General features: G+C 33.8%; 1 protein-coding gene across 1 annotated transcript in view; it reads right to left on the reverse strand.

Annotated features, from left to right (window-relative positions):
• LOC128994107 (cerebellar degeneration-related protein 2-like) overlaps positions 1 to 949 on the reverse strand; it is a 133,073-nt gene extending 132,124 nt beyond the window's left edge. The window contains exon 1 of the mRNA XM_054418372.1: positions 701 to 949. Within this exon, the coding sequence (XP_054274347.1) occupies positions 701 to 830 (130 nt within the window). The 5' untranslated portion in view covers positions 831 to 949. The remainder of the gene's footprint in view (positions 1 to 700) is intronic.
• Positions 950 to 12,592: the final 11,643 nt, after the last annotated feature.

A 12,592-nucleotide genomic window follows, 5' to 3' on the forward strand; every position in this document is an offset into this window, starting at 1 on the left:
CGTTTAAAAATATATGTTTCACCCTAACTATTTACGGATATTGTCATCACAGTTTGGCCCCTTCATAACTACGACGCAACATGATCCACATACATGTGAGAGCGTTGCTCACTTTCGCGTTGAAGGCGTTCATTCACTTGACGGATCAATAAAATGCAAAGCAGGGATTAAGACTACTGTATTCAATTGGTTTTACTAAACCTCCATACTATTTAATTGACGATGGAAACTTAAAAAAATTTCCAGCTTATTGAGAAGCTTTAAAATAAATGGTGATAGTCTATTATTTTTTAAATATTTTTGATAAAACATAGGTTTTTATATACCCAACACATATAAAAACATGTATACTGTAATTACAATTCATTATATGTTTTAGTAGAGTAAGATTTTTTTTTAATCATCAAGCCTTTTAAATTTATTTCTGGCTTTAATACTATAGATACTATCATTACCTATAAGATAGATAGTTGATAGATAGTTGATGTAATTTAACTAGACTATATTGACAAATCGATTGTTTCAGTTTATGTGCATAAAGCTGTCAAAATGTGTATTTCACTAGTGCTGTAGGAGGTACCTTCCATTATTTGTTTCTAGTTGTAGCCTTATAAAGAAAGGTCAGTACGGTAGGCGTATTGTTATCGATAGTTATACGTCATGGAGGTAGAAGAGATGATAAAGGGAAGCAATAAATTACCTTTTTCATAAGTTGTGTTACACAATAAACATGTGTAGCCATCGTCGATATCGTCTGCTACGACTTCACGGCCGTCTTCTTCTTCGCGAAAAAATGCGGAATATCCTTCACCCGTCACTTTGTACGCCATTTTCCGCTCTTACGAAAATGATTTCACTAATATTTTTCAATTTTTCACTAAACACACATATTTATGTTTACACACACTAACGCACAGAATTTACAAATTGTATCATAACAACCACTGACGACAGCTCAAACGACAAACTGAGTGCAGAGTGTGCCAACGTAACAGACGCAAAGAAATGCTGTCCTCGGAATAAAATCAATACAGCGATTTCAGCCTCAAGCTAATTTGTGAACGCCATATATTTAGTTTTTATGCACCTTTAGAGTGAACTTAAGTTATTCGTCTCGTTTTTGAGATATAACAGCTTGAGGGAAATGGCAAAATGAGCAGTAACAGTAAAAATACATATGTGCCTTACGTTGGCCACACTGGCAGTCTCATTAACGATCAGCTGGAGAAAGCGTCCTTGCTGTGCGACCTCTACAATCGACATCGCTGGCGGGAAAACGAAGGTGTTCAAGTACATCTTCTGTCATCTATGTACTTGTGAAATCATCCAGTTGCCACGTTTCTTCTTTGAAATATTGACTATTAAAATGAGATGTCTATCCTTCCTTCAACCAAAATCCACTGGACCAAATTAGTTGAGTTGAGCTTTGGAAACTAAATCATAACTTTTGGTACATATCCAAGAAAATAGAAAGAATAACTTTTATACGGTTACTGTTAAAGCTGGAATACCTAGACGTGGGGGATGTCAGTTAGTTGTCTCAGCCTTATCAATAACATAAAGTTGTCAATAATCTCTCTACGGAATGTTAGGTGTAGTGGAATATACTTGAAGGTTTTTGTTGCTGAGTAGCGCTAGTAAACATGCACAACCCTTCTCGTTAGTCTAATAATATTCAAAGGCTCTCTAAGAGTTCAAGTTCTTATTTGTATACATATCTATATTATGTTTTCACTAAGCTGAATGAATAAATCAAAGTAACCTCTCTGAAAGGTCTGCAGTATATTGCAGTTTTCCAGCTTAATGACTTTCTAAATCATGCACATATTTCTACATAAATATTGTTAAATGTTTTATCCAGTTGCTGTAAACTACTAATAATTTAGCAGTGTCCAGCTCAAATGGGCACCATGCCCTTCTGCAATTGTATTATTTTGTATTGTATTACACAATCGAAGATTTATCCAATGATTGAAAACATCTATATATATAATACGCTAAGCCGATTTTTGTAAACAGAACTCCTCCCTCATTTTTGGACCGATTTTGATGATTAAAGAGTCAAAAGGATTGCCCTGATCTGTAGTTTTGCAAAGTGTTTTTATTTTGTTGAAATCTTTATTAGTTCGGGCTGGATCTTCCATCAAAGTTGGGTTTTCTCCCATAAGATTAACATGGGGGAATCTAAATATTTAATTGGAAACTTTGTCTCCACTAATTTAAGAGAACGACTTGGCGTAGAAACTTGGTAGAGGTGTCCAAAGAAAGGTCTTGGTCTGTAGATTAGTTATCAAAAGAAAAACAAAGTAAATTCCCTTAGGGCTCTGTCCTAGAAGCCTTTAAAAGATCCTTCCACAAATTTGTTTACATTTTGGCCATGTGGATAATACTTTTTAATGAAACAGCTGTTAACTTTTAAATTGCATTTTAAACAACACACATTTATTGAGAGTTACTGAATTGTCCAAAGGAAGTATTGCAATGTTATTTTCTTGACTCTTAGAGAGCCTTTGAATGTTATGAGACTAACGAAAAAAGGGTTGTGCATGATTAGCGCTACTCAGCAACAAAAACTATTTAATTTTTATCTAAAAAATATATTCCTTAAGTGCACTGAGCAGCAGCCTAAAAAATACTATCCAACTTCCTCATATAGATACAAAATGCTCAAACTCGCATTGTGACATATATAATTCGGCTTATATTTCTCCAAAATTATTCATCTGCAGAAGAAGTTCAGTGAGCTCTTATCGTGTCTAATAACATCCAAACACAAAAACCTTACCTAAAATGGTACCTATCTTGACAAATTATTTGCAGTGGCCTATATTACGGACCGTGGCCCACTGGGTTGGTAACATTATTTAAAGTAACACGATATTTTGGCTGTAAGAGTAAATACTGTTTAAGCAGTCACTGTCATGACAGAAAGGTCATATTCCTTTTAAAATAGATCGCATTATCCTTTATAAGATACGTTGATTAACAATGCATGTAAATGTCAATATTTACGTAACAGCCAATTTACAGTTTATTTTTCTCTTTAGAAATGCCACATTGCTATTTCATCTGCATCATTTGTTGCTAATGAAGCCACACGACCATATATACGGATGCCCCTAACCGTCGATTTCGACGGGTTTCACCTAGTGAACCTATGATGACCTGTCTATAATAATATGACAAAATATCGGCAAAAGTGGTCAAAAAGGCAGACACCAACCCGTACAATAGATATAAGATAATTCGATTAGAAATCATTTTAAGAGTTATTGTGATAAAAGGATTTTCCACTAATTTTGTAATGGAACTTTATATTGCAACACATAACATGATACAGATGAAAATCAATTTTAAAATCAGAAAATAACATTGCAAATACTTCTTTTTGACTATTCAGTAACTCCCAATAAATGTGTGTTGTTTAAAATACAATTTTAAAATTAACAGCTGTTTTATTAAAAAGTATTATCCACATGACCGAAATGTAAACAAATCTGTGAAGGGATCTTTAAAGGCTTCTGGGGCAGAGCCCTAAGCGAATTTACCTAATCGTCATAAACAGATCACACACTCCACACTGCTACCCTTGACTATAGAATCGAGTAATCTACAGTATAATCTAAGGGAGTATGTTTTATCTATGGTATAATCAAGTCAAGTCAAAATTATTTATTCCATAAAATAAAAACAATATTACAATACATTGTAAGTAAAAGGAATTATTCCCCCGAATAGACTATTGATCCGTGATTGGGGGATAATCTTTGCTCAATAGTAACAACTGATGTTTTTCCTTTTGTACTGTATTTTTAATTTGCTAGTATACTGTGGACAGACAACTTACAAGTCTTTTGTTTACTTTCTCCTTGTTATTTAATTCAGCCAACATGGTTACCTAGCAACCCATAAGACTAATGTTAAAAAAATGTGATTTTCAGTTTCATTTTTCTACGTAATTAGATTTTTGTTGGCAGTTCTAATTGCAGTAAACTCGTTTTTAGGCCAGAAATAAACTATATACAACATTTGAAGAAAATCGTCGGAGCCGTTTTCGAGATCTTGGTGCAAGCATACATACATACAAGCAAACTTTGCTCGTATTAGAGTATAGGATACACAAGTTTGCAAATTGCACAGTAAAACAATTATTTCAAATTTCTAAGACGTAACTAAAAAGTCAATTATTATTGGTAACGTTATCCCTGATTTTATATAGTATACAGTACATTGCATAATTGACTGGCAAATGAGTAATCCAAATGTAATGTATTGCTTAGTGGCTTAATGATAAATCACGATCAGCTCATTCATGTTTATCCCGCCTCACACCTTCAAACCAAATTTCATCAAAATCGGACAAAAATTACTCAAGTTATCGTGTTCACGGACATATATATATATATATATATACGAATGGTGTTTTTGGCCTCTGGGGACATCAAAATGAAAAAGTAAATCCCCCCTAAAATGTAAGTCTTACCATGAGACCTACAGTAATAGCTACTTCCCTATGGGGAAATTCACTAAAATACCTAAAATAGTAAATATTTGGAAATCCCTGTGTTAAAAGTGTTTCTAAGACTATACCGGTAACAAAAACCCCTCACAAAAATTGCACTGACATAGTTGTTCTGGTTCTTGAGAAAAGGAATACAGTAGGACCTCTTTAATCCGAACTAATTGGGACCAGGTGTAGTTCGGACTATTGAATAGTTCGGATTACAGAACATATTGTTGTTTTTACATAACAATAGCTAAAACATGGCTAAAATTGATCAAAATTGTTTTGGGAAAAGTGAACAAGTGTTTTATAAAGTAAAATACAGTGTTAATTTAATACAGTAGTCAACATGGTGAATAAACAGTACTGTAAATTAAATACAATATACAATAAATAACTGCTGTACTGTGTATAGAGTACAGCAATGAGGGGTTCGGATTATTGGATGTTTGGATTGGGGGTTCGGATTAATGATGTTCTACTGTATTATGTTATGTTAACATTTTCCATCTATACACCATTAATATCAATTTCTTTACACCCTTTTGCAAACATCTTGTACACCTAAGTGCTTGACCCATTTTGTCTAGGAATGAGCATTGATAGTCGAAGTTTTCAAAACATTGATGTTCGAAGTAATTGAAATAGATAGTAGATTGCTGATGTTTTTGTCCAACATTAATGTTTTTGGCAATCTATCAGAATTTTAATGTTTTTTTTTAACTTAATTTATTAGTTTAAATGAAAATTTCAATGCTGGTCTTAACAAGAGATTAACTTTTCTATTTTTGTTCTGTTGAAAGTATGATGAAATACCAAATTAAAAATATTGCGAAATAGACTAGACTGATAAGAGCCGAGCATATTTTAAGGGATTTCCACTGGGCAACAGTGGCACCGGACTTATCGGGGGTCTGGAATAACCCCCCTTTTTTTGCATAAGTTAATGTGAAAATCACACATTTCTATGTATCTTTTAATTAATTTTTCGATTATAATTGCTTGTAAATAGTCCATATAATCTCACTTAATTATGTATTCTAGAACGTTGTAACAGGCAAAGGCTCCCTTCACAACCTCTTGGGCCAAAATCATAGCTCAATACTCTCAAATATTTACACAATTGTTATTTTTTTTAATTCTGATACAGTACATTTAAAATGTGAATCATAAAAAAAATATGCCGGCAACACCCAAAGTCACTAGGCAACAAAATCTCAGCTCTGGGCATGTTATTTTATGTCCTACTGGATAAGAGTGAGAATGAGATAGCTATCTACATTGTTGAGATGCTTCTTCTAAATGACTAAATCCTGGTAAAAATAAATGCATTTGTAATAAATTTCAGGACTACTGCTTTAGCTTAATCAATTAATTTAGACAGATATTTTGCCTTGCACATGTGAATGAGAAACTGCCAATCTAGAGTGTATGGCTAGTTAGGTTAATTAGCTGAGGCGGAAAGCAGCCGAAAACTTAAAACATCGACTATCAATGTTTTTGCCATGAAAACATGGATGTTATCAATACATCGATGTTGAATATCGATCAATGCTTATGCCTAATTCTGTCCAGTTGTAGAAGCAGAGAGCAAAGTGTTTGTTACTTTATCGTTAAACCATATATTTTCATTGGTAGGCATTATGGCATTAAGAAACGATAATGTTCAGGTTAAATAGAAACAAATAGTTTATTATATATATTTGGCATGACCTGTTAGCCATTGTGCCTGTAAGCCCAATGAACCAGTTTCTACACTCGGCAAGTAAGTAGTAGATGCGCTCTATGCCCAGAGGTGCGTCTAGACATATTGCAGCCCAACTGTTGACCATGTCAAGACAACTAAGGTCACCTGTATGATATTTCTATGTGGCCACCACAGGACCCAGATAAACCAACCTATTAATAAAATAATAATTTATACCTCATAATATTGGGTAATCAAATAAATGTAGTCAAAAGTATTGTTCAAGTTTCTTTTGGGACCTTTTTTTAATGTAGACATTTTTGTAAAAACAACAGACAAATTTATTTGTAGGTTCAAGTGGTTAAGTAACGAACATAAAAATATTATGATTCCAGGAAACAAAATCTGATACTAAACGATGATGGAGGTAAAAATGACTGACAATCTATTGGCCTAAAATGGTTCATAATTTTAATATAGGTACGGTACTGTACTTACTCCACAATGGGAATAATCAACCAGTTCAGAGGTTAGGTCCACTAGATCAACTCAGTATATAGTAACACTCAGTATTGGATAAGTGACTGGATTAACTAAGGATGAGGCCAGATATCAGGGGTGTTACTGTATTGATATATCTCTATGTCCTTCCTTCACATACTAGGTCTCTAGGCTCACAACACTTCTGGCTAGGCCTAATAAATAATACTGCTACGTTATCGATGCTGGTCATTGCATTACCATATAGTTGAAAGCCATTGGTGTATTACGTCATTGGACCTCACGTCTCACGCTACAGACTAGTATTGGTATTTTTAGGAGTGTGCAAGTTGTAAATTTAGAGGTCGAGTCAAGTCGAGTTTCCAAAAAAATTGGGAGCTTCAAGCTGTTTTGAGTCAAGTATTTTATAGCAAAGTGACTTCCGCAGTTGCTTTAAGAAATCCAAATTAAAGTGTCCTAAAGTGATTATAGATGCACTTTTATAGTATGTACAGCACAATTTCAATAAAGATTGGACAGTTTATGTGAGTTTCAAATTCAAATAATTAATACTTACACTTACAGACTATGTAAGAATAATACTGCAAACATAGAGAGCTCTTCAAGCATGAACTTTTTTTCAAACACATACATAATTTTTTGATTATTGATTAGTGACACTATCTAACAACTGTTAGGGAAATTAAGTTACAATACCAGTGTTTTGACCGGTATTAATGTATTACAATTATTCCTAAGTAACCCAGTAACCTTGTTATAAAAATCAGGGTCTACCTTGCATGAAATGCGGTAGTAGGTTTATTTTTTTAAGTTGTTTGTAACAGTACCGAGTTGCTAAATCCAAATTTTCGACCTCGGCGACCTTCCGGATCACCTCCAAAAAGCTTAAAAATCGGCAGAATTTCGCACTATTTTTACGTTTGTCCTATTTTGACCCTGAAGCATCACCTTTTCATAAAGAACAACCATAACCATTTTTAAAGTACATTAGATTACCTATAATTTAAGACCAAAATGGCTATTACAAGCCTTATAGTTTTCAAGATATGACTCTGCAAACAACGGCTAAAATTACCAAATTTGGAATTTTTTTAAGTTTGGCTAACGTTAACCCTAAAGCATAACTTTATATTTTTTTTCATTAAAACAACCATAATTACTTTAAAACTACATTAAATTACTTACAATTTAAGACCAAAATAGTGATTATATGCCTAACACATTTAGAGATATGCCTCTTCAAGGTTCATACAATCTTCCACAAATGTTTGTACTTTAAGATTCAAGTTATTCAATTTGGTAAGATTTTATAAATGAACCATAATAAGAATATAAACAAATTTATTTCATTTCAACAACATATTATAAGTTTTTTTCTTTCTTTTTTTATGGAAGAAATCTATTGTAACTAAAAAATGTATACTATCAAGAGGAATTTATACAGGGTGAATAAAAAGTCAAGACTTCTAATATTTTTCCAAGTAAATATACAGATATATCCTTTTGGTGGTCGAGCAATCTTAGCAGGAAGTTTCATTTTATCATTTTGAAATTTTTGAGTGTCCCCCCAAAAGGGGGGATTTGGGGGGCAACTCAAATATTTTAAATGTAAACCCCCTTCAAGTGACACCTCATCTTTAAGTGTTTACAAAAACTTAAAGAATGGTGAAAACTAGAGGTCGCCATCTCTTCTCTATCCAAAATGGTAGCCCGTCAAATGTTGTGGAAAATCGATGGTAAAATTGTTAATATTGGCTGCCATTTTGGATAGAGAAGAGATAGCGAGTTCTGGTTTTCACCATTCTTCAAGTTTTTTTTAACACTTCAAAATGAGATGTCACTTGATAGGGGTTTCTATTGAAACATTTTTAGTTGTCCCCCGAATCCCCCATTTTCCGGGGGGACACTCAAACATTTTAAATGTAAACCCCCTTCAAGTGACACCTCATTTTGAAGTGTTTACAAAAACTTAAAGAATGGTGAAAACCAGAGCTCGCTATCTCTTCTCTATCCAAAATGGCAGCCAATATTAACAATTTTACCATCGATTTTCCACAACATTTGACGGGCTACCATTTTGGGTAGAGAAGAGATGGCGACCTCTAGTTTTCACCATTCTTTAAGTTTTTGTAAACACTTCAAAATGAGGTGTCACTTAAAGGGGGTTTACATTTAAAATATTTGAGTTGCCCCCCAAATCCCCCCTTTTGGGGGGACATTCAAAAATTTCAAAATGATAAAATGAAACTTCCTGCTAAGATTCCTTGACCACCAAAAGGATATCTCTGTATATTTACTTGGAAAAATAATAGAGGGGGGGGTCTTGACTTTTTATTCACCCTGTATAAAGAATGAAGAGGCAACAGCGAAAACAGGCTGTAACTTTGCTGTCGTTCTGCCATGATACATATTTATTACTTCTTTTATGCCAAGTTTTTGAGTCTGTACCTGCAGGATATGTTGAAATTAGGAAACAAAATTGATTTAAATAAACACCAGTTATTTACCACCAACAGTGTGCCACCACCGTGCTTCACCATTCAATTGTGCGTTCTGAAAAGTTGTAGATGGATGTTTGTACGGACATGACTATAGAGCAGGTGCTCATTTGCCTAATGAAAAGCTATGTAAGTTTGACTCGGGACCGTGGTGAAGCTGACACCGTGCTCATTCGATGGACAGTAGGAATGATATAATTTATCTGTTGAATTTAAGTGCTGAGGTTGAGGAGTAGGCCTACTGCAATGTTAAGACACATACAACTAGCAATGAGCATCGAGTCACTCGAGTTGAAGCGAATACAGAGAAGCTGTGTGGCTGGTTACTTTGTCACCCTCCCTAATACTGATGTTATAATGTTCTTAAGCAGTGGAATTGTTGGAAGGAAACTGTCAACTGCCATATAGCTAGAGATATTGACAAGGTAGCGATGTTGAGAGTTTTATTAGAAAAATATGAACAAGTCAGATACAAAAGGAAGAATAAAGTAAAATTTCTTTCTCCTGATGTTAATACTCTGACTGTTGGCAATATAAAGGTGACTATTTACCCCCCTACACTGTTTCAGAGGCTATGCATTCTGAAGCAGTTGGATGAAGAATTAAAGTACTTCTTTACACATGGATTTTTACCATTACCCTTGTCTCAATTGAATGAAAAACTAAATTATAGTTCACACATTCAAACGTCTCAAGTTAGTCATACAAGTCAATCTTCAACTGATACCCCTACAGAACGAGTCCATGTCCAAAGGTACAAGGATCATCTAATCGCCCTCAGTGTTCTCCAACCTGCTCCCGCGGCGATACAATTAAATAAATACCGTTCGTCACAGGCCTGTGTTCTATCCCCGAGAACTATTTATCGTAACAAATGTACGTGTGTGTTTATGTTGATAGATACAATAGATTTATTTCTTCCATAATTTTTTTTTATAACACAATCTATTCTTGAGATGAAATAAATAAGTTTATTTCTTGTTATGGTTCTTTTATAAAACTTGACAAAATTTAATAGCTTGAAACTTAAAATAAAAGCATTTAGGGAAGATTTTATGAACCTTGAAGAGGCATATCTCTCAATGAGTTAGGCCTATAATCACCATTTTGGTCTTAAATGGTGGTAATTTAATGTAGTTTTAAAGTAATTATGGTTGTTTTAATTAAAAATTATTATAAAGTTATGCTTTAGGGTTAACACAATGGCTAACGTTTGCTAAACTTAAAAACAATCAAAACTTTGTAATTTTAGCCGTTGTTTGCGGAGTCATATCTTCAAAACTATTAGGCCTGTAATAACCATTTTGGTCTTGAATGATAGGTAATTTAATGTACTTTAAAAATGGTTGTTTTTTATGAAAAAGTGATGCTTCAGGGTCAAAATCGGACAAACGTAAAAATAGTGCAAAATTCCGCCGATTTTTAAGCTTTTTGGGGGTGATCCGGAAGGTCGCCGAGGTCGAAAATTTGGATTTAGCAACTCGGTACTATTACAAACAACATAAAAAAAAACTTACTACCCCATTTCATGTAAGGTAAAATGCGTTAGGTTACTGAGTTAAAGCTCAATTATTCTAGTACTAGCAGCAAAACCCGGCTTTGCCCGTGTAAAATTATACAACGTAAGTAGTTAGTAAGTAGCAAGTGTAAGTAGTAAGTAGTTATAGAATTAATTTTATATTTGTTTTCATAGATATACACATATCTCGGCCTACAATAAAATCTAGACATTTTTTTATTCTTTGTAGCACAAGCTTCCTTAAATTGCAACTAAAATGTTGAAAAGCAATTAAATTATCCAGCTGATCATAATGTAAACAAATATGTTCTTCATAAGGAAAACATGGGAACTTTAAAAAAGCCACTGGGGCAGAACACAAGGGACCTTTTGCAAAAATGTAAGTTTAGTTTGAAAATCTACACACCTAGCCGAACATTTTGGTACTCACCATGTATTTATCTCGTGACGGTGTTATTATATTATGCATGCACTATGGATGCGACACAACCTGGTGTGGATTAACTTCCGCACCAGTGAGTACTACGACTATCTGCAGTACTATTCCTGATAATTAGACCAATTCGTAATACCAAGGCAAAAATGTGGTTCGGATTCCACAATAAACTGTAGGTCCCTTAGTTACCATTAGCTGTATGGGCTATTAATAATGTGTCTAAGGAACATGTCGGCCTTAGTCACTAACAAGACTACAAGATCGCGCCACTCATCCTACACTCATCCTTCACTCATATTTGGGTTAAAATACGCACATAGTGGCGTCCCCATCTTAAATACTTGATAATTGATAAAAAGTTTCATGTAGCGTATTAATAACATAGATAGATAGATAGAAGCATTGACTATTGGATTAGAAGATAGATATAGATACCTATCAAACAAGCAAATAAATGTATAATGTACATTATAATTTTTTTTAACTTAAACTAATTTAAAAACCACATTTTTGTAAGGTGTTTGGAAGTCGCTTATAAAACCAACCCCTAAATATTAATTCAATTATTTAGACCTACTGACAAACTTGGCCATATACTACATGGCCTCAATTAATATTTATATTCAATGCAATTTTCATTTATTTTCTAAAACCCCTACAGCATAAATTAAATAATTTGATGTAATTGCTAGTATTTACGAGTAAATTTCACTCTTGAAATAGGCATTTAGTATTACAGTAGAGTCCCGCAAACTCGGCGTAATGTGGACTGGAAGGGTGCCGAGTTTGTGAAATGCCGGGTTATCAGGAACTAGGGTTAAAAATAAGAACAATACAATTTTTAAGCTTTTTAACCGCCTTTTTTATTTATGTTTTTAGTACAAGTCAGTATTAAGTCATCAGATATAGTAGGCCTACAACAAATCCTTGGTATGAGTTGCGAATGATTTGGCTTGAGTCCATTTTTAACTCGGACTCAAAAAATCACTAATTTTCTGAGCCAAGTGATGGCCGAGTTATCCAGACTGTCGGGTTATCGAGAGCCGAGTTTGCGGGACTCTACTGTATTTATCTAAATATCTTATGTTTTAAGGTCAGTTGACAGTAAGAGTTATAAAATGACTTTCTAGAATGAAGATTGTGCTTTGATTCTGCCATACTGTACTAAAATAAACGCTTTAAAAACCTATTGAGTTTTCTTAAGGCTCAAGATGAGCCAAATACTGAAATACTCGCTGGAAAATATTCGACCACACGAGAAATCGCACACCCCTAGGTATTATCCATGTCTAAATTGAAAAATTAAGAGCATGAAATGAAGCTAAGTACAGTACGTGGTTCTCACTTTTTTAATTTATAGGCCTAGTCAAATCATAGTAAAACATTGAAATCAGACTAAACACAATAGTATTATTTGTTCAAACATAAAACAAAATTTATTTCATTC

The sequence above is a fragment of the Macrosteles quadrilineatus genome, unplaced genomic scaffold (assembly GCF_028750875.1).
Source record: "Macrosteles quadrilineatus isolate MER2022 unplaced genomic scaffold, UCM_ALF_1.0 Scaffold_5__1_contigs__length_97177068, whole genome shotgun sequence".
NCBI lineage: Eukaryota > Metazoa > Arthropoda > Insecta > Hemiptera > Cicadellidae > Macrosteles > Macrosteles quadrilineatus.